Source organism: Pelodiscus sinensis, chromosome 1, assembly GCF_049634645.1.
Source record: "Pelodiscus sinensis isolate JC-2024 chromosome 1, ASM4963464v1, whole genome shotgun sequence".
Taxonomy (NCBI): Eukaryota; Metazoa; Chordata; order Testudines; family Trionychidae; genus Pelodiscus; species Pelodiscus sinensis.
The window spans coordinates 299,116,643-299,144,243 of NC_134711.1; the positions used below are offsets into that span (position 1 = coordinate 299,116,643).

At 44.8% G+C, this 27,601-nt stretch overlaps 1 protein-coding gene across 2 annotated transcripts in view; it reads right to left on the reverse strand.

Annotated features, from left to right (window-relative positions):
* MTUS2 (microtubule associated scaffold protein 2) overlaps window positions 1–27,601 on the reverse strand; it is a 458,817-nt gene that overhangs the window by 25,178 nt on the left and 406,038 nt on the right. For both annotated transcript variants that reach the window (XM_075919209.1, XM_075919208.1), the window contains exons 8-9: window positions 25,820–25,886; window positions 11,543–11,757 (exon numbers count right to left, since the gene is read on the reverse strand). In XM_075919209.1, coding sequence (XP_075775324.1) covers window positions 11,543–11,757; window positions 25,820–25,886 — 282 coding nt within the window. The remainder of the gene's footprint in view (window positions 1–11,542; window positions 11,758–25,819; window positions 25,887–27,601) is intronic.

Here is a 27,601-nt window from a genome sequence, read left to right on the forward strand (position 1 = left end):
AGTCCCAGTAAGTCAATTATACCCTTTATTAATATATGCACAAGCATTTTCAGGTTGGTGAAGAAATAAATAATTGAGATGCCCCTGAAATCAGAAAGTTTCCCTTCTTCTCTTCCTGATCACTGCAAGCTTTCCTATTGTTTCAGTCAGTGCAGTAACTTTCTGACGCAAACAACAACGACAAAAGCTACATGATAATATATGGAACAGGAAATCTTCCCACTATCTACACTCAGATCGGATACCTGTTGTTTTTGTGCAAGGAGAATCGTTCCTTTGTATCTTTTGTTACAGGGCCTATGGAGAAGATATAGCCAGATCCCTAATGTTTCTTGCTATGTTCAAGAGACCCAATAGTGAGAATACAAAGACAATTATGTGCCTGTGGTATTAAGCCAATCCAGTGGCTGAATAGCCACGGAGGTTAATATATTACAAAAGTAGTTCAACAATGTGCACTTTATTTTTCAGATCCCATTGATGGATTGCACATTGGTTTATTTTGTATATGATAATGATACAAAAGAATAATGTATTCATTATATTTGAATACAATATAACTCCATAGGAGTTCTTTTCTGACTAAATCACATAGGATCAAGACCTCTTAATTTACCTGAGATTCATTCTCAGCAGCAGAGAGGCACATCATATCAAATATGATGGGACTGGATCATACATCTGCTGGTGTCCCACAGTACTGTTTAAACAAATCTAGAAAAACAGCCACAACCTTTTGAATATTCACCCATATTTGTTTGGTGACAAATAATCACTCTCTCATTCTAATTAACTATTGCAAAGACTCTACTGCTACCGTTTCTTGTGACAATGCTGATCTACTGCATAAGTCTCTGGAATCACTTCAATTTCTTTTATTGGTGGTTCCCCTCATACTTTATATTTTGAGTGCACTTAGTGTTCCCAAAAACTGGCACAAGACAAGCTTCTCCAAATTGTTCTGACCTGGAGTGTGGGAACCATCTCTTTTGTTTAGTCTTCACAGTTGTTCAGACCATAGGGCTTGCCTTCTCTATGCTGGGAATTGATGCTGCAGATATCGATCCACCCGGCTATCGATTTATCATGTCTGCTTAGATGTGATCAATTGATCTCCGAGCGCTCTCCTGTAAAAGCTGGTACTCCACCAGGACAAGAAGAGTAGCCAGTGTTGACAAGAGAGCAGCCCCTGTCAACCTTACTGCATGCAAGATGCCACGGTAAGTACATTGACTTCAGCTATGCTATTTGGGTCGCTGAAGTGACATACATTAGATTCACAGGGGAAGGTTAGTGTAGACTAGGCTTCAGTCTCCAATGATGGCATTTAGTATCAGTTGCAATGGTGCTTTTCAATGATTTGGACAACTGCCCTAGAGGAAATGGACTAGGACCATCAAGTCACAGCATAACAGGCGAATGAAAAACCATCAGATGGGAGTGAGACCTTGTCACTATTGACTCAATGACCTAATGCTGAAAAGATCTGTATCCCGTTTCCAATTTCCTGGGTCCTCCAGCCTCCTTCAGAGTAATTTTCTGCTTGCCACACATGAAGAACTATACATCACTTGCTCTTCTGGGCTATGGGAGTTATAGTGATTGTGTTCCCTAATCAAACCTGTTCCCTTGTGTTGTTCTGTAATGTGGTGTATCAAACAATTGTATTTTTTATAGTGAAACAGCTGTTCACTGTGAAGCTGCTTCATGCACACAGCTGTTTTATTTACCCTTAATGTTAGATTACAAAACGAAGAGAGGCGCAGAACTAGTGTGGATAAAAATAAGTGTTTTACTATATTTAATCATTCAAAATATCTCAGCCACCAGTGCCAAATTTCTATTTAAATTAGATAAGATTTACATTTAGAATGAAAAACATACATTTAAGTTTGGAATCTGAAATTATACAAATTTGTCATGATGATAACATGAGAAGAGACTGTGCTATGTTTAAGAATTATTCATAAAACAAAGTGGGATTTAGTTGCTGAGAGGAGATATAACGTATGAGTGAGAAGACAGCTGGGTAGCTCAGTGAGCTGGTTATGGAGTATAAAGATCATCAACCCCTTCTGCTAGTAGGCAGGTTCTGTTTGGGGGTATGTCAGTCTATGACCACCTCTGAAATGTTGCCAGAATTCTTTACCTTGCCCTTACTTAAATCTTTATTCATGCCTTACTGGTTTTCTGTATGAACAATACTTCATTGGAATGACTGTGCTAACCCCCTAATGTTTCAAGATCTAGGACACAAGTGGTGGAGTTCCCTTCTCCGCCAGCTTCACTGGCAGGTTTCCTCTCAGTAAAGACAAAAAGCTAGTTTTCAGTTTTCTGCATGGACTTGCCCAGCCTACATTTCTGACTCTATACCCACTCCCCTCCTGGATCCCTTTATTTATTCTTCCAGTGAGGCCTCCTTGGCCACTTTTCATATTAGACAGATTTTTTAGCACATGGAATCATGTCTCCTGGGTTCTAATCTTAGTTCTACCCTTGAATCGCTCTGTAATTTTGACTAAGTCACTTAATCTCTATGTATCCTCATTTTTCCACTTAATAACTACCTCACTCAGGAGTTAAAAGGCTTAAGAACATACGAATGGCCTCACTGCGGCCAGACCCGGGTCCAGATGATCATTCTTCCGACAGCGGACAGTGCCTTGTTCTTCAGAGGGAGTGAACAGAAGAGGGCAACCACTGAGTGACTCATCCCTTGTTGTTCAATTGTATCTTCTTACTATGAGAGGCTTTGGGACACCCAGGCTATGGGGTTGCATCCTTAACCATTGTGGCTAACAGCCACTGATGGACCCAGCCTCCATGAAATTTATTAATTCATCTATTGATGAGTGAATTTTGGTTGAGAGGAGGCCCAAACTGGAGAAGTGTAATGAGCTGGAGAGTGCAATATATGGGTAAGATCATTAGGAAAATGTCTGAAAACCTGGAACACAACTTTACTTTGTTTTTTTTTAAAAAATCATGATTAAACTTAGGCTCCGTCTACACTGCAGCACTATGTCGGAGGTATTCCGAAACAGCTATCCCGCATGTTAACAGCAAGCCTGTTATTTCAAAATATAACGGGCTCGCTCTTCCAACATCCCTGTAAACCTCATTTCACAAGGAGTAAGGGACATTTCAGAATAGTGGGTTATTTCATAATTGACTCGAAATAAGCTATGCAATTTGCATCACTCAAATTGTGTAGCTTATTTCAACCTATGGTTGCTCTGTATACACACACTGAATGTTTTTGAAAAGTGCTGGACTAACAGCTCTGAAGACTAATTTGTATTTTTGTATGGGACCCTGCAGCCCTTGAATGAGATAAGAGCAAAGTATTATCTTTTTCATAGTGGCTACCATTCACAACCTGAATCTGTTTGGGGTGAGGTCGACTGTTCTGACCCATGACATGGAAAAGGCCATTAATGTCCCTATGCTAAGAGAGACGAGGTAATATCTTTCACTGACACAAGCTTTCCCACTTAGAGAGCCCTTCTTCAGAGCTCAGAGCTGCCCATGTCTCCAACAATAGACAGTGGTTATATGATAAAGTAGATAGGAAAATAAAAGTTGTCTCCTTTGTATGATGCAACATAAGACAATACATTGTAATGTGAAATATACAGCCCTGGGGGATATATAGTATAGATCAGATACATGGGTGCTGAGGTGCATTCAGTCACACATTTTCAATGGGCTTTCCTACTGCTGCTGCCCTTCACGAGCACAAGATGCAAATCACTCTATACAGAGCACAAGGACTGCGTGTTGCTTAAGTTCAGTACAAGACTTTAAACTGAGAGAGCTCCGTGCTGAACAGGATCAGGCTGTGAGTCAACACCCCCTGAGGCAGCTATGGGAAAATGAAAGCATGTTGAGAAACAGGAAGGAGAGGTCTAGCTAGCAAACACTGTATGCAGGCTAGCCTACCCAAGCCAGCTTGGTTCCACCTAGTACAGGTAACAACAGCAGTGAAGACAGCGTAGCATGGGGCTTCAGTGTCAGTAGTATGAGTCTGAAGGGGTATGTCTACACTACAAAGTTAATTTGAACTAACAGACGTTAGTTCGAATTAACTTTGATAGGCGCTACACTAGTGCTCCGCTAGTTCGAACTTAATTCGAACTAGCAGAGCGCTTAATTCGAACTAGGTAAACCTCATTTTATGAGGACTAACACCTAGTTCGAATTAGCTAGTTCGAATTATGGGCTGTGTAGCCACTTAATTCGAACTAGTGGGAGGCTAGCCCTCCCCAGCTTTCCCTGGTGGCCATTCTGGGCACCACCAGGGAAACTCGTCTGCCCCCCACCCGGCCCTGGAGCCCTTAAAGGGGCATAGGCTGGCTACGGTGCCCGTGCCAGGTGCAAGCCTGCCAGCACCCAGCCAGCAGACCCTGCACCTGGCACGGCTCGAGCCAGCCACCTGCTGCCACCCAGCCCTCTGCCTCTTCCCGGGACCAGGCTGGCGGCTCCCGGGAGCCTGCCCGGGTCCGCAAGAGGCGGGCGCCCGCCTGGTCTAGTGCGGAGATCGTGGACCTCATCCACGACCTCTGCACTAGGCACAGGAAAGTGGCCATCTAAGGCAGGATAGCTGCTAGCCTGGCAACCCAGGAGCAGATGTGCATGAAAATCAAGGTGGTCCACTGAGATCCCCGGCCCTGAGCCCTGGCTTAGAATGGCCGTACTGGGTCAGACCAAAGGTCCATCTAGCCCAGTAGCCTGTCTGTCAACAGCGGCCAACACTAGGGACCCTGGAGGGGATGGACCAAAGACAATGACCAAGCCATTTGTTTCGTGCCATCCATCTCCAGCCTACCACAAACAGAGGCCAGGGACACCATTTCTACCCCCTGGCTAATAGCACTCCATGGACTCAACCTCCATGACTTTATCTAACTTCTCTTTAAACTCTGTTCTAGTTCTAGCCTTCACAGCTTCCTGCAGCAAGGAGTTCCACAGGTTGACTCTTTGCTTTGTGAAGAAGAACTTTCTGTTATTAGTTTGAAGCCTGCTACCCATTCATTTAATTTGGTGTCCTCTAGTCCTTCTATTATAGGAACTAACGAATAACTTTTCTTTATGCACCCTCTCCACACCACTCATGCTTTTATAGACCTCTATCATATCCCCCCTCAGTCTCCTCTTTTCTAAGCTGAAAAGTCCCAGTCTCTTTAGCCTCTCTTCATATGGGACCTGTTCCAAACCCCTGATCATTTTAGTTGCCCTCCCCTCTCCCACCCTCTCTCTTCCCCTCTCCCACCTCCTTTTCCCAGTCTCCCCCAGTTTTGTTCAATAAAGAGAGATTCTATTTTTGAACACACGTGTCCTTTATTTTGTACATCAGGAAGGGGGGTTAGGGAGGGGTAAGTGGAAGGAGGTGAGGGAGGAATGGGGTACGAGCCCCTTGATTGACCCCCGTCCCCCTCAGATGGCAGCCTGCGGCAAGTGCAGCTGGGCTGATGGCCGAGTGCTGTGATGTGCCCAGTGTGGGCACTCAGGGCACTCCAAGACAGGACTGCTTTGCAAGCGGGGAACCCCTGAGAACTGTCTGTCCGGGGTGGGGGTCGGGTCCTTTTAAGCACAGCCCTCGGCTATCCTGAGGCAGCAGCTCCACACTCTAAGTCCTAATCTGATGCCCTGCCGGCACTGCTTCCGGCCATCCTTAACCTCAGTTCAGGGTCCACTCAGTGGTCCACTCAGTAGTCTAGATGCACTAGTTCGAATTAGCTTAGTTCGAATTAACTAATTCGAATTAAGTTAGTTCTAATTAGCGCTGTAGTGTAGACATACCCCATGTAGACTCTGACTATGTACTCAGCTCTTTAGCCTACTCTGAAATCCATGCTGAGCTGTCTCCAACACTATTCTTACCCATGTTATCTGCATTCAAACCACCTGGGGTAAGCTACCCCCACATATAGCTTTTGCCGTTATATGTACACAGGATCAGCCCCTGTTCCTGCCCCTGCAGTGGGAATGGCCCCGATGTCACATTCCCAGGAAAAACCCCACAGGCAGACAAAATTTAGAGCAGGCTGGAGGGTGACAATTCTGTTTCACAACAACTTTTGAGGTTTCAAAGTTTCTTTTCATTTGTGGGCTTGTGTCAAAACATCCATTTTCAGACTGAAAAGCTCAGGTTCTGCATTGGAGTCACTCTCTCTCCCTCTTCAGAAGTGACCAGAGATCCATGGTCCTCAATAAAGCTTTCAGGCAAAACCTTAGTCAAAATCAAAACATCTCTATGAGATGGTTCGAGCTGGACAAACATGGTAAATCAATGAATATATATTTTGTGGAGCATGTTCTGACCAGTTCTTCTAAAATACCAGCAAAACCCACCAGTAGTTTGACATTCCAGTGCTTCCTAGATGATTGTTCCCTCTTGTGGGAAGATTTGGGAGTGGAGGAGAGGGTAGGGGCTGGAGCCTACAAACACAACGGATCCCTAAGATGAATGAGGATAGCAAAGATGGACCTCATGGTTACCAAGGGGGTCTCAACTTCCACTTAGGCAGCACAGCTCCTTCAGGCTACCTCCCCCCATCCCTGTATCCTCTCCTGACCAATGACACATGCAAGGGAGTGAAAGGATTTTTACTGATTGTGGGAGGACAAAGATCCAGAGTAGGGAGTAAAGAGGAGTGTCAGGCAAAAAGACAGGAGGATTTACTTCTGTTGCTTTAGCTGGCAATGGATAGAAAGATGTCTAGAAGGCCGGGCCCAGCGAGTAGTGATCAATGGCTCGATGTCAGGATGGCGGTCGGTTTCTAGTAGAGTGCCCCAAGGATCGGTTCTAGGACCGGTTTTGTTCAACATCTTTATTAATGATCTGGATGAGGGGATGGATTGCACCCTCAGCTAGTTTGTGGATGACACTAAGCTGGGGGGAGAGGTAGATACGCTTAAGGGCAGAGATAGGGTCCAGAATGACTTAGACAAATTGGAGGATTGGGCCACAAGAAATCTGATGAGGTTCAACAAGGACAAGTGTAGAGTTCTGCACTTGGGATGGAAGAATCCCAAGCATTGTTACAGGCTGGGGATTGAATGGCTAAATAGCAGTTCTGCAGAAAAGGACCTGGGGATTACAGTGGATGAGAAGCTGGATATGAGTTAACAGTGTGCCCTTGTAGCTAAGAAGGCTAATGGCATATTAGGTTGCATTAAGAGGAGCACTGCCAGCAGATCCAGAGATGTCATTATTCCCCTTTATTCGGCATTGGTGAGGCCACATCTGGAGTATTGTGTCCAGTTCTGGGCCCCCCACTACAAAAAGGATGAGGACGCATTGGAGAGGGTCCAGCGGAGGGCAACCAAAATTAGGGGGCTGGAGCGCATGACTTATGAGGAGAGGCTGAGGGAGTTGGGTCTGTTTAGTCTGGAGAAGCGAAGAGTGAGGGAGGATATGATAGCAGCCTTCAACTTCCTGAAGGGAGGTTCCAAAGAGGATGGAGAGAGGCTGTTCTCAGTGGTGACAGAGGGCAGAACAAGGAGCAATGGTCTCAAGTTATGGTGGGAGAGGTCCAGGTTGGATATTAGGAAAAACTATTTCACTAGGAGGGTGGTGAAGCACTGGAATGGGTTACCTAGGGAAGTAGTGGAGTCTCCATCCCTAGAGGTGTTTAAGTCCCGTCTTGACAAAGCCCTGGCCGGGTTGATTTAGATGGGATTGGTCCTGCCTAGAGCAGGGGGCTGGACTTGATGCCTTCTGATGTCTCTTCCAGTTCTATGATAAGGGGATGGTTTGAGAACATGATCTTGGTAACTAATTGACCATTCATTATCAGTGGGAAATAGGTCAATGGAGTTACTATAGAGAACTTTCTGGGTGTCTGGCTGGTGAGTCTTGCCCACATGCTCAGGGTTTAGCTGATTGCCATATTTGGAGTCGGGAAGGAATTTTCCTCCAGGGTAGATTGGCAGAGACCCTGGAGGTTTTTTGCCTTCCTCTGTAGCATGGGGCACAGATCACAGCTGGAGGATTCTCTGCATCTTGGGGCCTTCAAAGTATTTGAAGGCTTCAATATCTGAGACATAGGTGAGAGGATTATTCTGAGAGGGGTGGGTGAGATTCTGTGGCCTGCACTGTGCAGGGGGTCAGACTAGATGATCATAATGGTCCCTTCTGACCTTAAAGTCGATGGCTACGTCTACACTGGCCCCTTTTCCAAAAGGGGCATGCTAATTTTCAACTTCAGAATAGGGAAATCTGCGGGGGATTTAAATATCCCCTGCGGGATTTAAATAAAGATGTCCGCCGCTTTTTTCCGGCTTGGGGAAAAGCCGGAAAAAAGCATCTAGACTGGCCCGATCCTCCGGAATAAAGCCCTTCAAAGTAGGAATAAGAGATCCTCCGGAATAGGGCTTTATTCCGGAGGATCGGGCCAGTCTAGACGCTTTTTTCCGGCTTTTCCCCAAGCCGGAAAAAAGCGGCGGACATCTTTATTTAAATCCCGCGGGGGATATTTAAATCCCCCGCGGATTTCTCTATTCTGAAATTGAAAATTAGCATGCCCCTTTCGGAAAAGGGGCCAGTGTAGACGTAGCCTATGAGTCTATGAGTTGGAGCCAACCATAACAGACTGTCTTACTTGAGTCATTTTATTATACAACCAGAGTAAGAGCAAAGCACCATTCTGCCCAATATCAATCAGAGCTGCCCAAAAAATAAATAGAAACACAGCACTCCAAAGAAAATGAACAAAACCCAAACAAAGCCAGAACAAAACCCAAAGCTTAAATCCTCATCAATTGAAAGCCTCAACTAAGAGCTCCTGAGCAATCAGTAATGTCTGATAGTTCCTAGATCTCACAACAAGACATCTTTACCCAACAATGACAACATAAAAAGGTAAAAACCAACAAGAGGTATGGTTAAATAAAGATGGGAAACGATTAAGAGAGAAGATAAGGAAATTCTGCAGCTTAAAGCACAAAGACCCTTTGGCATATTTACTCCACACGTTCACAATTGCCTTTCACAGCAGTTCCTATCACACACCAGGAAATCAATGCTCAGACAGACATATTGGGTAAAACAGGGACAATTGGGAAGGATTAAAGATCAATAACTACAAAAGGATTTAGAGATTCATGGCTAAAACCCAGCAAGAACACTCCCATCCACCACAAAGGAAACAAACCTTACATAGCAGACTGAAGGAAACTATCGTTAATAAAGACCTTAACTAGCATCTGCCATGAGAGATAATCAGTTCATCAACCATGTGAAAAAATAAACATGAGAGCAAACACCTTCAGGCAGAAATGCAGGAAGACGGGTATTCTATGTATATTCCTTGGGGCTGTGTCTACACTGCACCCCTTTTCCGGAAAAGGGATGCAGATTAGACACTTCAGAATTGCAAATCCACGGGGGATTTATATATCCCCCGCGGCATTTGCATTTACATGGCTGCCGCTTTTTTCCGGCTCAGGGTTTTTGCCGGAGAAAAGCGCCAGTCTAGACGCAATTTTCCGGAGAATAAGTCCTTTCCCGGAGGATCCCTTATTCCTACTTTCAAGCCTGGAAAAGGGCTTATTCTCCGGAAAATTGCGTCTAGACTGGCGCTTCTCAGTCAAAAACCCCAAGCCGGAAAAAAGCGGCAGCCATGTAAATGCAAATGCCGCGGGGGATTTGCAATTCTGAAGTGTCTAATCTGCATCCCTTTTCCGGAAAAGGGGTGCAGTGTAGATACAGCCAGAGAAAAAAAAGCTTCATTTTGCCAGCAACTCCCTTCTCAGTGTTAAGCTACACTTGAGAGCTTGTGGCTATTCAGTTATTCTGGCTAGAGCTAGTCAGGATTGAGAATGGGGTCTTCTATCTGGCCCATGTTGCAAGGGAGTGCCCTAGCCACAGGGCTACTGGCTATTTTAGGATGCCTCTCTTACTGTCTCCCTACTTTTGGAAGGTCTCAATTTCAACACGATTTCTGAAACCTTGACAGTTTTTCCTGGACAGGAAGACTGTTTCCTGACCAGTTCTAATCCTATCAACTCGAGCAGCCCCTCTGGCTGTGAGTCCTCGATGCATGTTTTCCACCACTTTCCTTCTCTGTCTTCAATTCGGATGACAGGACAACAGATAGCAACATAATGTGGGGCAGCACCCCAGCTCTTCCAGACCAACACTCTGAACCTCCATAAGGAACCATTTGATCAAAATAAAATAATCTCCCCACTTTGTACTTGCTTCCCAGGATCTCAATCTGGTTTACAATACACTAGGTACAGAAGGTGAACAATATCCTACACTCATTCCAGATAGGTGAGCTCAGAGACATTGGGTCACAGTCTCCATATCTTGCACCATTATCGTTAGTCATTTACCATTGGGCCAAGTCAGCTTTATATCCCCCTCACATAATTGCAAATGACTACACAAGATACAAGGATCAGAGCCAGAAAAGTTAGGTGACTTCCCCAAGATCATTCAGTCTATGTCTACACTACACTTTTTTGAGGCAGAGGCAATGCAAATGAAGCGCTCATTAGCATTTTCTCGTGCTTCTTTTGCATAATCTCTTCCAATCTGTTTTGTGCAAGAGATTTTTGCGTGAAGACAAGCAGTGTGGATGTGTCCGTTTTGCGCAAAAACCCCTTTTTGCACAAGATCCTTATGCAAAAATGAAAAAAATGAGAGTTAGGGTTAGGGTTAGGTAAAAATGAGGAGTAACGTTAGTTCGGACTAAGGACTTTAGTCTGAACTAATGCGTCCCGGCGTGCACCTCCTGGTTCGAATCAGCTGTGATTTGAACTAGTGCACCGGTGAGATCATGTTAATGAAGGGCGGGATATTTAAATCCCCGCTTCATTAACTACTTCGGTCATCTCCATTTGCATCCCTAGTCCGAACTAGGGATTCAGTGGAGACGTACCCATGGTGAGTTTAATTGGATATTGAGTTAACTTATTAAAAATAAGGCTAAAATAATATATGCTAAGTAATCTCATCTACATAGGAAACAAAAGCAGGAGAAATATTTGCAGCTCATGGTCAAAGTTATGTGCTCAGTTAGAGGCAATAGTGGCTAATGGTAGAACCAAAGAAGTTAGGAAACTGGGATTTTATTCTGTATCACTGACAACACATGTGCTGATGGGGAAGTCACTTCATTGCTCTTTGCCCCACTTTATATGGCATTTGAAATATCAATGGGCAAGATTTTGGTCTCTTTATTTTTGGTGAGTCATATCTTACTTCACATGCAGATTCATTCAAATCAATGGGAATAAAGTACTGCTCATTGTGAATGTGAGTGGTGGATGTGCCCCAATGTTTACAATTGGTACCACACAAGTGAGTTATTTGCAAAGCACTTCAGGGTGTGTGAATGAAAGGCATAGCACAGTCAGAAGCATGTATTTTTCTTTAGACTAGAAAGGATAAGAAACCTGGGTCTTCTGATAGTTATCAGTTTGTTACCAGTGTCTTCTCACTGGAGAAGGTCCCAGCATTTAGCTGACCAGCCACCTGCATTGTAATTGCATTGCTCTGTCCCACTAACAGGAATAAATTAAGGCTGACCTGTTCCTGGTGCTCACACTTGATCCTCGCAAGTTGAAGTCTGTGTTCCTCTTGCAAGAGGTCCATTTTGCCACTGTACTGCAACTGCAACCTTGCCTCAAGGGCATGCAGCTCTTCTTGCTGTTGCCAATGAAGCTGCCTCACCTCCTCCTCAAACCTTCTCTCCAGTTCCTCCTTCTCTTTTTGTAATTTCTCACATCTTGATGTGTTGAGGGCTGTGGAGAGAAGAAAGCCCAATTGGTAAGGACTGAGACCTCACATTTTTTTCTCTGTGAGGCCAGGACCATCCTGTTGGTCTGCATTTGTACTGCATTAGCACAGAAGGTCACCACCACAATGCTATCTGTATTAAACAAGAAACGATAAAGTTGCAGTAGATACAGAAATGATTTACACACACACACACACACACACACACACAGACACTTCAGCTCACAATACAGATTTAACAAGGCATTCTGCGGAGCCTTAGGGAAGGCAACTCCATTGACGTCATAGGTGTTACTCTAGCTTTCCAGTGCCATCATCTGTGTTTCTGTTTTCGGATTCTGTTTTTTATGCTTTGTCTAATAATAATTAATAGAAGTGGATTGCTATTGCTCTCTGTTGAAACACAGTTACAAATTATTCTATCTACATGAAAAACTGGAGCCTGGAAAGAAACTAAACAGCACAGACCTGATTCAGCAACAAATCACATACAAAGAAGAAGACCTTGAAGAAATAAATGCCCACTTTTTAAAGTTATTTTCGTATTAACTGGCTCGTATGTTCCATGGACCTAGAGAATATAAATGAAAGAGCAACAATTAGGCAACAAACCATGGTGGGATTTATACTCTCATGTTCCATCATTATTATTATTCCTCTGAGCTGATGGGCCACATCAGAACTGGTATAACTGGGTAGAACTCCAACACAAGTGCCAGTGAAATCAACAAACTTTAATTTGCTTAGACCAGGGCTGAATTTGCCTGTAGAAGCATAGAGGTATTGTTCCAAAGCTCTAAGTACACCAGTGGTGTGGATCATTCTTTGTCATCTTCATCCATCTGCACTATCAGAAAGTCATCCCAATCAGCTTCTAAATCTAGTTTGGATTCAAGCTGAGAAGTCACTGAAAGAGCAAGCTTGATAAATTTTTTGAGATCTCTCAAGTAGGGATGTAAAATCCCTTCTAATCAGTTAACTGGTTAATCATTAAGTTAAGAGTGTTAAGTTGTGTTGTGAATATTAAACATCAAGGCTACATCTACTCAGCTTCCCTCTACCACAAAAGCCTATGCAAATGAGACACAAATTAGCATATTGCCACACTTCATTTGCATAATTAATTAGGAGCCTTTTTTGCACAAGAGGTTTTTGTTATCTACACAGCACCTTTTTGTGCAAAAACCCCCTCTTGCACAAGAGCTGTTCTTCCTCATTTTTTCATTTTTTGTGCAAAAAGGGCTCCTAATTAATTATGCAAATGAAGCATAACAATATGCTAATCCACACTTCATTTGCATAGGCTTTTGTGAAAGAGGGAAGCTGTGTAGATGTAGCATTAAAGAGTGGTTCTGCCAGCTCCTCGTCCCACATAGCAAGGAGGTTGCCGGCTCTGCCGACTGGCTCCCGGCCCCATGTGGCAAGGGTGCTGCTGGCTCTTTTGCCTTCCTCCTTCCTGGCTCTGTGTGGCAGCGGGGCTGCCGGGGTTGCCGCCTGCCTCCTTTCTGGCCTTATGTGGCTGGGGGGCTACGGGCTCCCTCCTGGCCCTGCACGCTGGGGACCCTGGTGGGACTGGAGCAGCCCTCTGCACCATGCACAGAGGGCTGCTCCCAGGTGCTGGTTATCTATTACCCGGTAAACATAATCAGTTACTCGTTGACATCCCTACTCTCAAGTAGGGGAAGCCTGAAATGAGCAGGAAGTGTAAAGTTACGAAAAAAAATGAGTGAAGGAAACCAATGTGTTTTGTACTGTAGTAAATCATTTTTCTGTCGGAGATCATCTGCCATAGGCATAGCTTGTTTGAAAGAAGCAGCAGCTTCTGATAAAACTAGTTGTACCAATTAGTCACCTATCCTGCCTTCCCATTTTAGATTACCTCCCCATTTGAAATCTCAAGATTGCTGACAAGAATAATGGCATAATTTAGAATCATAGAATCATGAGTCTGAAAGGGATCATGAGAGGTTATCAAGTCCGGTCCCCTGCATTCATGGCAGGAATAAGCATTATCTAGACCCGTCTATTCAACATTGGAAGCCCCGGGGGCCCACAATGATACTCACAGCACATGCTGAGGGCTGCAACTTAAGGGAAGTTGCATATACATGCAAATATATATGCAAATATATGCAAATAGCTTCTTTCACACTGACAGGCATGAATACAAAGATTAAGCCTTAAGCCGTGGTGCTGGACCCAAACGTGGCCAGTGTGAGCCAATCAGCACCTCTGAGGCTCTGCTCCCAAGGCTAAGTAGCCAGCACTTCCCACAATGCTCCGGAGCTCCCGGCACCTCCTCCCTGGGGTCTAGAAACATCAACATCCTGTACCCGTCTGTTCCAGCCAGCCCATCTGCTTGTGTCTTTCAGTGCTCAACCTGTCTGGGAGATGCCTTGCCGTTGTGGAGTATATTCCCAGTGGAGGCCATGTTCAAAGGATCCCACATGTGGGCCAAGTGCTGAGCGACGCATAAACCCAAACCGCAAACAAATGTTGAGTAGTCCTGAACTAGACTATCCCTGACAGGTGTTTGTCTAACCTGCTCTTAAATATTTCCACTGATGGAGATTCTTCCATTTCCATAGGCAATTCATTTCAATGCTTGCTCTTTTCCTGTTTTAGCTTCTAATCCTACCTCATTTCCACTGGCATTCACTGTGTAAAATGTCCAATCACTACCAACCTTCTTGGTGGAAATCGAAACAAAAAAGTCAGTAAGCACCTTTGCCATTTCCACATTTTTCTGTTATTACTCCACCCCTCCACACACCCTGCCCCAGCCTTGGTCTTCCTCTTTCTGTTAATATATTTGTAGAATGTTTTCTTGTTACCCTTTATGTCTCTAGCTAGTTTGAGCTCATTTTGTGCTTTTCTGATTTTGCCCCTACATACTTGTGGGTATGTCTACACTACCCCGCTAGTTCTAACGAGCGGGGGTAATGTAGTCATCCGCACTTGCAAATGAAGCCCGGGATTTGAATTTCCCGGGCTTCATTTGCATGAAGCCGGCCGGTGCCATGTTTAAATGCCGGCTAGTTCGGACTCTGTGCCGCACGGCTACACGTGGCACGGACTAGCTAGTTCGGATTAGGCTTCCTAATTTGCATGAAGCCGGCCGGTGCCATGTTTAAATGCCGGCTAGTTCGGACTCTGTGCCACGCGGCACGGAGTCCGAACTAGCCGGCATTTAAACATGGCACCGGCCGGCTTCATGCAAATGAAGTCCGGGAAATTCAAATCCCGGGCTTCATTTGCAAGTGCGGATGACTACATTACCCCCGCTAGTTCGAACTAGCGGGGTAGTGTAGACATACCCTGTGTTATTTGTTTATAGTCATGCTTTGTAATTTGATCTATTTTCCACTTTTTGTAGGACTCTCCTTTTATTTTTAGATCACTGAAGATTTCCTGATTAAGCCAGGGTGGTCTCTTACCATTCTTCCGACACAGTGGGTTAATTTACCCATAGGCCCATAATAATGTCTCTTTGAAAAACTGTCAACTCTATTGAGCTGTTGTGTCCCCTCCCCCCCGAGATTTGGGCTTCCTATGGGATCTTACCTACCAACTCCCTGAGTATGCTAAGTAGGCTCCCTGAGTAGGCTGTGTTCTGGAAATCCAATGGCGGATGTTGCTGTAGCTCTCTGTAAAGCAGGCTCATATCATTTTATAAACATGCTTGCTCTATAATTGCCATGTCATATTTACTCAGCTTATTTGCTGAAGCCAGTGGTTCCTACTTTTATCATTATTCATGCTCTTTTCTCCTCTTTGCTATGACATCAGCCTGAGCTCATTCTTTATGTAGAAGCTGCCACGGTAGAACTAGTTTGTCAAATAAGGAACATCTACATGGTGCATGACTTTCAGCATGCGTAGCACAGATATAAATAGCACTGTAGATTGTGAGGCATGGCTTAGGTGAGCAAACACATTCCTGAACTTCATGAGTGTGTACCTGGATACATACACTACATGGCTCTCTACTCGCCCACACTGTGCCTCCCTGCCTACGCTGCTGGAGCCTTTCCCTATGACAGGGAGATGTCGGAGCCTTTCCTCCCTGCCAAGCCATTCCCTGCTGCCTCCCTCTGCCAGAGCCTTTCCCTTGCGTGTGGACACATCCTTCTTTTCTCTGACGTGTATAGCTACCCACACCCGACATGACAGCACAAGTGGTATGCAGGATAGATGTCATCTTAGTTACAGCAATGGTGGCAGATATTTTTTATTTTTACAGAGGGACTTTAAAACTCGATAAACTTTGATAACTCGAACACAGCATAATTTGGAGATTGGATAAAGTAAGACCTGACCAGGATCTTTGCCTAACTCCCCAACCAAACCATGTTTGAGGTTTGAAAAATTTCAGTTAACCTGATTTGAATCTCCCTGCCCCGGCTTTTCCATGCACCTCTGCAGCTCTTGGTCTGGCTGGGCCCATAAGCATAAGTACTGAAGCATCAGGATAAAAGGCTTTTGTGTGGGATTGCCAGTCCATCTGGAAGCAGAAAATACTGGTAAGCTTAAGAGAAAGCCTGTTTTCAATGTATTCAGTCCAATATTAAAGATCCTATCCTGTTTATTTTATATATTCTAGAAATGCCCTCATCATTCATAGAGTCATAGAAATGTAGGGCTGCACTGGACCTCAAAAAGTCATCAATCCAGCCCCTTGCAAGGAGGCACAAAGTAAACCTAGACCATCCCCAACAAGTTTGTCTCTAATTTGCTCTTAAAAACGTGCAATGTTGAGGATTCCACAACCTCTCCTCATTCCTTCCTGCAGAAAAACCATGGGAAGGGGAAAGTGACCCAGATATATGTCTGTACTTCTCAAATTCCTGAGGCCTAGTCTTTCTGGTGGCATAGAAATTGCAGGGAGGTCTGGAGATGTAATTCAGTTCCCAGCGACACCCTTAGGAAACTTTCTACTAACTTTAGTAGGGCCCAAATGCACTGATATTCTAAGATTCAAGGATCTTGAAGCAGCTACACAGGTGATCTATCCCTTTAGTGGGGCAGCTGCCTGTCTATGGCTGGAAGATATTAAAGCAGGCTGGAGGGAGTCTGTGCAAAGCTCCAGCCAATCAGTGGGAAGCTTGTAAGAAGCCAATAAAAGGGTGGCTTGCTGGAGTGGCCCTGTTATAATCAGCTACTCAGCAGAGCAGAGGGCAGTTGGATCCTGGCTGGTGAAAGAGAAGGACTCATTCCCTAGAAGAAGCAACTTGGACAGAGTGGTGCTAGGGAGGCTCAGGGGAGCAGGAGAGAGGCTCCAGCCTGACACCTGCCAGGCTGTAGGCCTTGATACAGGGGCCAGGAAGATGCAGGGATCATGGGGAAATGGCCCAGGGAACACAGGCAGCTAAGGCAGAGGGAAAATGGGCAGGACAGGGCTCCTGCCAGAGGGTCCCTGAGCTAGGACCCATGATAGTGGGCAGGCCTGGGTCCCCATATCCTCCTTACACCACACTGACTGTACAGACTGTGGCTTGCCCTGGAGGCAAAGAGGCTAGACTTTGGGGCTGCAGTTGGCCACAGTGGCAGGTGAGACTGAGGACTGTTGATATCCCTGGAAGTGGGTGTGAAAGAGACTGAAATAGAGGGCACTGCCGGAAGAAGATGCTGTAGCCCCGAGAGTGATGTGGGACCAAAGAGAGACAATGGCTGAGACACTGGCCAAGAGAGCTAATTCTCACAGTGACCAGCATTAGGCAACATGGCAGCAAGTTGAACCCTGTTAGAATCCCTCTGAGCTCCTCCATCAGATTCTCCTCTTCCAGGCACCATGGCTGATCAGGAGCCAGGCTGCCATGCCTGCCACCTGTACGTAAGCCCTGGAACCCTTTTGAGGGGCTGACAGCATAGAATGGAACCTGTGGAAGTTAGCGATCTCAGCGTCACTCCAGAAGAATTTGCCAACAGGTTTCCTGGAGGAATGGTGCTGTGTCCAGCTGTTGATCCCACAGTGCCACTACCTTCACTCAGCCATGCCCCTATCAAACTCCAAGGCCCTGACGATGGGTTTTTGCATGATGAGGCTTCACAAGACTGAGGGGAGCAGGTTGGTGCTGTTACTCCTGACATGTTTCCCTCCATGTGATAGTTTTGAGAGAACTGAAAAGGAGTTTGTCCTTCTCATGTCTTCTGCACCCTACCAGGAGAAGGAAAAGCCAATAATTCTGCAAGATCACCATACACAAAGTATGAAGTCCTATTACATGCCTTGATGCAGAATATCAACAATTGGTATGGACATTAGATGAAGTTCCTTTTCTCTTGTGGTTTTGTGTTATAATTTTAAATGCTCTTTTTTGGTTGTGTGACTATACAGAGCTAACTTTGGCATTAGCTTTCACTGCTGTGTAAAACCATCAAAGAGCCAAAGTACAATGAGCTCAAGCTTCAATCTCTGTATTCATTATAATTGAAACCTACTCAAGCTTCATATTGGAACTATAATGAAACCTATCTTTCAGCAACCTCTTTAATGAGACTGCACAACACACAGGACTAGGCAACGAAATGGCACTTTTTGAACTAGAAAACAGTAACGCTAAAACACAAGCCATAAGCCAACACAATAAAAAGGAAGCAAAATTCCTCAAACACAAAGCCATTGCAGAGGTCTGGATAGGAAGCCCACTAATTTTGCTAATAATGGATCTTGCTATCCGATGGTGAGTCACTGAAATTGTGATACTGAGCTTCTGCTTTATTAACATAAAGAAACTGCAGCACACATCCAGTAGCAATATGAAATAAATGCCTGCAATCTCAGATCTTCACTATGGCAGATTAGGTTAGACAGATGGACAGATTACAACAGGTAAGATGAGAATTTCAATTAGGAATTCCTTTCTGCCCTTTAGAAGATCCACAGCCATAACTTCAAAATATTGTTGGATCATTGTGTGCATTAGGAGCAATAGATCAGAGACAATACTCATGCAATTTGATCTTTCTGGATCTATGCTTAAGCATTATCAGATCAAAACTCCTTTTAAATACGATACATATCGAATGCATTTATAATCCTTCTGTACAGGGACTCACGCACTCACGAGTGCCCCTTTGTGGCCAAGGGCATGTGTCCACGAGCTCCTCCACTCTAGCTGGCTCTGGGAGCAGAGGTATCCCAGATGGCCTTTCTGGTCAGTCACCTGGTACCAGGCTTCTTCTTGCCCCCTTTTTTGTAGTTGTTGGGAGGGGACCCAGGCCCACCCACTCCTCTGGGTCCCGGCTCTGGGACCCTATAAGTAGCAGTTGCCCGCTAAGTGTCCCTGCTGTCCACTGCTACCTCGCTCACTGCGCCACTTCCCAAAGAAGCTGCTCCATCCAGCCTTCTCACTCAGGACTCTGAGGTCAAGTTCTCACAGCACCCTGTCCACGGCTCTGCAATTTGCCATAGCTTCCCATGGCTGGTCTACAGCCACTGGACCTGGGCTTCAGCCAGGTCTGAAATCCAGCTCACGCTTGCAGCTGTCTAAGTGCCATTGTCTTCTCAGCCAGTCCCTGGGTCTGACTGTGTTGAGCTCCAGTGAGGAGCCGCTAGGCCCTGGCCCAGCAGCTTCTTTATACCAGCAGCCACTCTAGCTCGCCTGGAGGACCTGTCTTCTGCTCTTTTCCCTGGGGTGGGGTGTGGCAAGTTCACCAGCCTCCAGCAGGGGGCTTCAGGCCTAGTCTACCCCGTCACACCTTCCTATGGTCTCATACTTCTGCATTTTCCTTGTTGTCACATCTTGGCCAAGGCACATCATTTCCAGACAATGAAAACAGATTCTTCATTAACATGCAGTGGAAATAATGGGCTAGCAGTATTTGAAGTTCACCTGAGAGTGAACTGATGCATTGTTTAAAAAGGGCCATCTGTATGGTGATTTGGTAGGGCTTGGGGCATGTGACGAAGAGAAAACTGCAGAGGACACAAATAGTCCTCACCTTCCCTTCCCTGTCTCTCTCAGCAGACTCCAGACACCATCCCTACTGTCTGAACACAAGCCCATTAGAGAACACAGTGACTGCTCTCTTTTTCTGCCCTACAGGAGCTAATTAACCTTGAGAGATAGAGCAGAGGCAGGCTCACCAATGGGGGAGGGCAAAGGGGGCAATTGCCCTGGGGTCCAGCAATTCAGAGGGGCCCACTATCGCTGCTACTGTGGCAGCGACAGCAGCTGAAGCCCTAGGCCCTTTAAATTGCTGCTGGAATACTGCGCCACATGGTCTGAGTGGCTCTAAAAGCCGGGGGTGGGAGGAAGGGCAGCATAGGGAACTCTGGGTGGCTTCCTGCCCTGCCCCTTCCACTCAAGGCCCCACCCCTTCTGCGTGTGCAGAGCTGCCCCCCACCTTCTTCAGGGGCCCATGGAGGCTCTCAGCACCCACGATCAGAGGGTAGTTTGGGGACATAATCTTTTATCTCCTTTGCACTGGTTACTAGAGCTTTCTGGGCAGGGAGGGAAGCACCCACTTGGCATCCACACAAGGGATGGTGGAGCAGCTGCAGCACGTGCTCTCTGGGAGTTTCCTGGAAGAATTCTAGCTTAAAAGTAGTCCTGGGGCCCTGGCACAGCATGGCCATGGCATCAAACTCACAATGGGGCCCTACATATAATTAATGAAATGAAAACATCAACAATCAATGATTTATGGCCAGAATGGCCTGCTTTATGGATTGGTCTGTTAATCCATATTTAATAGTCAATTTTGCACAATGAATGGCCTAGCCCCCACTTTTGGAAACATCCGTGTGCTTCATTTATAGAACAATGCTTCCGCAGAATGCACAAAGCCCAGTGCACATGGTGCAATGGCACAAGGACAATGAGAGGATGAAAGCTTGTTTACTAGCTAACAAACAGCAAGTCCTCATGTGCCAAAACGAGTGCAAAACTTAAACTTAGCAGCTCCTGGAAACAGCAACAGTCACTAACATGGCAACAAAGTAAAGTCTACATCCCATCAAGAGGGTATCAGGTTGGATTCTCCCTCCTCCCCATGGCTATTTCATTTGTGTGTTCCCACCCAGAGGGGACTTTGATATAAAATGACATTTACTAGGATGACAGCCCACTCCAAGTTAAATCACAATCATTGACATCACTACCACAGCTTTCCTAGCACCACGTTGATGGTATTTCCCTTTGCGAGTGACCTGTGGACAACTGTGTGCCACAGACTATCAAAATGTATTTCAGGCTCGGGTCACAATGCAAGGAAAAGCTAAATGTCACCAAGAGAATGTCACTCCCACACCTCTCACATGAGACTAAACCGAGCACGGGTCAAGCTTGGTTGGCCATACATATTTTTATATTCAGCATTTATATTCAAGGGGATTGCTAGACGGTGTGCTGGTGCCAGTGTAACTTCTCACAAAGTTGATCTGGTTGCAGGATTATTGTAACTGTGTTGATTGGGAAATAGAGTATTTGAGAGACAAAAACACCCTGAGAGACCCTGATCCTATATGAAAAAATACCCCAATCTCCAACAGTTTCCCACCCTTGTTGTCACCTACAACATCACACTGGAACCCATACAAGCTGCCATTAAATAACTGCCACCCATACTTGATGGGAATCACATCCTGAAAGAAGCCTTTCCCAACCCTCCTCTTTCGGCCTTAAAATAATGCCCTCAACCTCTCCAAATGCATCATCAGAAGCAAGCTCTCCACTGACCAAAGCACACCACCTCAAAGCAGCACCCGCTTCTGACAGAACAACAGATGCAAAGCCTGTGAATATATCCTCACTGTTTTGATGATTAACACCCCCTCTCACAACACACCTTTCAACATCCATGGGTCCAGCATATGTCTGCCATAACATGCAGTGTAACTCATCCAGTGAATTCAATGTCCCAATAACAAGTATATGGGTGAAACCCATCACTACGCTCTCGCCTGAACTCACACAGGAAAATGATAAACAACAAAAACATCATATTATCTCTGAACAAACATTTTTACAAAGCGATTACTCTCTAGCTGACCTCTCAATCCTCATTCTCAAAAGAAACCTGCATAACACCTTCCAAAGAAGAGCCAAAGAGCTTAAATTCACAACTTTGCTAAACACTAAAAATCCTGGTTTTAAAAAACAGACCCTGGATTTATTACAACAATCTACAACCCACAAACCCCCCACAATTTTTTGTCCTATGATGGCAGAGATGCTAACTGTAGCCCTTTGAATGGTCCCTTGAAACATGCATTAGCTACTTAAACTAAACTATCTGTTTCACCTTGTGTGTAGCAGTGACTTCTAAATACCTTTCCCAGAGCTGGAGAAGAGCTCTGTGTAGCTCGAAAGCGTGCCTCTCTCACCAGAAGAAGTCGATCCAGTATAAGATATTACCTCACTCATCTTGTTTCTCTCAGTTTATCTCTTTGTGATCAGCAGGTTGGGTTTACAGGCACTGTTCAGAGATTATGATTAACACATCTTTATATTATATATGGACTCTCTTTTTCTTAACTTTTTTCTGACTGGACATTGTAGATAAACAGACAAATCCTTCAGGCCTTATTCAGAGTAGACTTCCTCAGCTTTTGATGGGACTTTTGTGAAATAAGGACTGCACAATTTGTCCCATAGACATATATAGCAGTAGTATGTACAAATGCTTTTAAACACCCATGGGTTTTTGGATGATCAGGGTTTTACTTCAGGATATGAATATTTCCTATTTAACTAAATATCTAGATATTTACATGTCCCCCTCACTATAATACTGTAGTTGTTGTAAACCACTGGATTATTTTGATAATTTTAAAATCAGATCCAACAGAGTGTGGAATGGCCTCATCTTCCATTGATCTGAAGGAGAACTAAGGATATTCGATACCTTCCAAGATAAGGCCTTTTTTCAGCTTCAGTGGCTTCCCAACTGAAAAGTGAATACGTTTAACATTTATGAACACCAGCTTTTAATTCTGGCACTGACTGCATATAATGTATTAAGAGCACTAGGATTTCTATTATAACGAATGGGCAAATCTTGATTTTATAAAATATGTAACCCACGCATCTTCTGGGTATGGTGTGCTGTCCCATCTAGTGGCACTGAGACCACTTAGGGTATGTCTACACTACAGCATTATTTCGAAATATCTTATTTCGAAATAGTTAATTCAAAATAAGTTATTTTGAAATAACGCATCTACACACAAAATGCATTTTGAAATAGCGTTTGGCTATTTCAAAATAGCGAGTCCACACTGAGTGGACGCTGAATCGCATTTAAGGCCAGCTGGAACCAGGTCCAGCAGGGCATCAGGTCAGGATTTACTTTGTGTGGGTGCTGCCTGAGGCTATCTGAGGCCTGTGCTTAAAGGGACCCCCCCCCCCGGACAACCAGTTCTCAGGTTTCCCAGCTTGCTTGCAAACCTCGCTGAGGGACAGCAAAGCATTTTGTCTCTGCGTGCTCTGGTTGCCCTCACTCAGGACATCAGAGCACTCTGCAAAATGGAGCCAGAGCTGCCCCTGGGCACTCTGATGCTTCTCGTGGATGCGTTGCTGCGAGCCTGGCTGCATATTCTGCAGGCTGCCATCCAGGAGGTCCATCAGGGGGCTGTCAGTATCCAGGAGGCCCTGTGGGAGAGCTTCCACCCTGAGGAGCACTAAAAGCCTCCCTGGTCTGCCCCACAGGGGGCTTGTGCCTCATTTTTCCCTCACATTCTTCCACTTCCCCCCGCCCCAGCCTCCCTTCCTCATATGAAATAATATACACGTTTTTTCATAAACACAAACTGTCTTTATTTAACAAAACTGGAGGGGGGAATGAAACTCTGGTGAGACTGGGGAAAGAAGGCAGGAGAGGGGAGAAGAGAGGGTGGGAGAGGGGAGGGGGAAACCTGAGAGGAGTGAGCTGGAAGGGGGAAAAAAGGGGGAAGAACGGGGAGAGGAAGCTCAGGGTTGTGGATCTCAACAGACCAACTTGATTTTCATGCACACCTGCTCCTGGGTTCGCATGTGGCCTTTGGTGGCCAGGCTGGCAGCTTGCCTGCCATAGATGGCCATGTTCCCCCATCTAGTGCGGAGATCATGGACGTTGGGGGCATCTCCACCCTGGACCAGGCACTGGTAGGCTCCTGGGAGCTGGCAGACTGCTCCTGGTGAGCGGTGGAGGGCTGGCTGCCAGTGGCTTGCTGGCTCATGTTTTGGGGCCACTGGGTCAGGGGCAGTGACTGCTGGCTCTGGGCTGGCAGGCTTGGAGCTGGCACAGGCACTGTGGCCAGAGTCAACCCCTTTAAGGGCTCTGGGAAGAGAGGAGGGAGAGAAGTGTTCTTGGTTGAGGCTGGAGGCCCCCTATTTCAAAATAAGTGTCTACACAGCACTTATTTTGAAATAGCTATTTCGAATTTGGCGTTATTTCTCATGGAATGAGGTTTACCAAATTCGAAATAAGCGCTCTGCTATTTCAATGTAATTTTGAAATAGCGGTTTGGCTGTGTAGATGCTAGGAAAGTTATTTCGAAATAACGTTGCTGTGTGACATACCCTTACAGAGAGAGATTAATGAGTCTGCTCTATAGCTTTAGGCCTAGTCTACACTAGACCAGGCAGGTTGGCATAAGGTATGCCATCCAGCTACACAAAACGTGTAGCTGGTTTTGGCTTACGTTAAGTCGAGCCTCTGCAGTGTCTACACTGTGGGAGGCCAGTGGGAGCACACGCTCCTGTTGGCTTCCCTTACTCCTCACAGAACGAGGAGTACAGGACACTGAGGTGGCTGCCCTCAGCATTCAATTTGGAGGTCTACACTAGATCTGCTAAATCAAATGCTAGAAGATTGACCTCCAGAGGGTTGATCTTCTCCACAGTGTAGACAAGCCTTTAGCTAATAGCCAGCTGGATTTTAGCTCATGAGGGTCATGCACTAAGCTCCAGAGGTCCCAGGTTTGATTCTGGTCAGACGACAGAGGTCTGCCAGCGTTACAATAACACAAATCCCTCAGTATTATCTATAGTGCTGGATATCCATGCATTCGCAAGGGTTGTCTCCACTATGCTGGGGATTGACACTGCAGTAATTGAGCCACTGGCCATCGATTTATTGTGTCTGTTTAGATGCAATAAATCAAATGCTAGTACTCCAGTAGGATGAGAAGAGCAGTTGGAGTCGACGGGAAAGCAGCCCCTGCTGACCTTACCACACATAAGATGCCATGGTAAGTTCATCACTGGAGCCATTCCTTTCAGAGGGGAAGGGGAATATACAGCAGAGATGAAAACAGAGATAAAAGTGATCATGTCACCTGGGGTGTGTCCCCGCTACAACCCTGAACTACATTATGAACTCAGGCCGGAGGGCCTTGGCCTTGCTTAAAGGGCCAGCTACAAACTGTGTTGTGACTGTGTTGTGGACTCAGGCCGGAGGGCTTTTGCCTTGCTTAAAGGGCCAGCTATAAACTGCATTGTGGACTTGGGCCCCGGGGCCTTGGACTTAAGAGGGTAGGAGGGAGGGGCCTGCCACAGACCCATAAAGTTTGTTTACAGCCACCCGTGTTTACAGGCTCTCAGTGTTCTGTGCTGTTATTTAGCTCTAATTTACACCTGAATGTCTTCTAAGAGTCCAGTTAGCAGTAAAAGTGCTGGTAATGCTGCCAAACAATATTGACCTCTCGTGGTTTGGCAAATTCTCTGGATTGATAGCAGCCAGGTGCTGGACTATAGAGGTCCAACCTGTACATGTAAACTCACACAAGCAAGGCAATTAATTCTTTGCTAACAGTTTACTGCCACATCTGAAGGCTTTCTGAGCTGGGTGTTATATACAGATGCTGAAGAACAGAGGATACAATTTATAGATCACCATCTGTGAATAGTAAAGATGAGGCATGATTAGCTCCCAGTGTGCATGATTATGAACCTTTCTCCACAACAACAAAGAAATAAAATTATTGTTCCCTTCAAGGCCACAAAAATTCACCACTGGATTTAGGAAGATATTCCATTACAGCTATTCACGTTTCCTTGTACCATGTAACAAGGAATAACTGCTTTTGTTACATGTGAGAGAGGACATTTTTCACATTGTTAGTTTCTGATGTCTACTTACCAACTTCATCCCTGATGTTTGCAAGCTCGATTGACAGCTCCTTTTCTTTCACAAGGGCACTTTCATTCTGTTAAAAAAATAAAAATGTATGTATAGTCCCTTGATTTATCCTAGATAAGCACTTTCATGTGTTTATTTACTAAGACAGATTATGTAAATTCTTCAGGTCTGTTTTGTAATTATTTCAAATTAATTCTCTTTAAATCCAGCTACGGAATCCAGCACTGACACAATCATGTTTCACAGAAGATCCCACGAACACAAACACAATGTTTGTTCATGTCAGTGTTCTAGTTTGTGTGGATGGCACATGCAAAATGTTATGAATGATATTAATACACACAAGCACGTTTGTGTTCCTGTATATACAATACAATGCACTACAGCTAGATCTAGATACAGCAATATACACATGCACATAAGTACTATTGTGCATGTTAATATATTTACATCATTCTGTAGATAGTATGCATACAGTATAAACAAACAAATACCAGTAAGAATCTGACTTTCTGTTCTGCATTTCCAGCTTTATGTATGGACATATTACATGTTAATTAGATCAGAAGAAAAAAGGCCACCTCAGAAAAGAACCACCCTGAATTGGTTGATATATAATAAAGAATTAAGACAGACAGTTAGCCAGAAGAATATAAAACATATTTATATTCACTAAGAAGTCTCTACTAAAGAGCAAGAATCTGGATAGCAGGTATTTCAGAAGAGCTGAATGAATCATTAAAAAAAGCTGTAGGGAAATCCACAGGAGAGTGATTTAGTACAAGAGAGTCCCGAGTAACAGCACGAGCATAAAGCCACTTTTAAATTGGAATGTATTCTGTGATACATTAGGGAGGAGACAAAAGAACGTATCCTGCTGGGAACGTCACCAATGATTAAAAAAATGAAATCAAGCTACTATAAATATGCTTCCAGTATGGAAAGAACATGAGTCTTTAAAAGGCCTAACCGAAAAATCATATTCAAGGCAACATGCAAAGTAGCAGCATATTCAAAGGAAAGGAATCCCAGCCAGTAAACTGGTCAGCACTACACTGGGCACTTTAAGGACCAGTTGAGCAGCAAGCACTATAAAACATAAGGCAGAAAGCTGGTGAATTCTGTAGCCTGTTTTTTATTTCCCTAAATGCCAACAGTTATTTTAATAAAAAATATTAATAGAAATAAATACAAAAAATTAAAAAGATAAAATTAAGAACTAGAGAATTTTTGTAATAAAAAGGGCTAAAATTGTAATAAAAAACAGAATAAAAGAATTCCCCTCCAGTCTGTGTTGATTCTTCTTTCGTCTACAGTAAGCTTTGCCTCCCCAGCCTTCCTGCACTCCTGTGTTCTTCTTTCACGCCGCCTCCATAAAAGGCACGTCTCAGCAAGCCTCTTGTACCTGCTACTTGTCTCTATGACACAACATCATTTTACTGGTATTAGGCTATCTTGGACGAACTGTAGCAGACATTTTGAGGGAAAAAAGGAAATATATATTGTTCTAAAATATAGGCCATATTTCAGAGTTGTAACTATAGACACATGCACACACATGGATCATTTACAGTCTTAGAAAAGAGCTAGAAATAATTTTAAATGCACTATTTTATGGTTGAGAGCTGACTGTAGACGGGGTGATTTTGCAACCCCCTGTCAAAGCCACAGTCCCTAAGAAACCCAGGGCCTGATTTCCGTTCAAATTTAAGCCACTTTATACCACTCTGGCAAAATGGAGAGGCCTTCAAACGGGAATTATTTATATTTACACCCACTGAA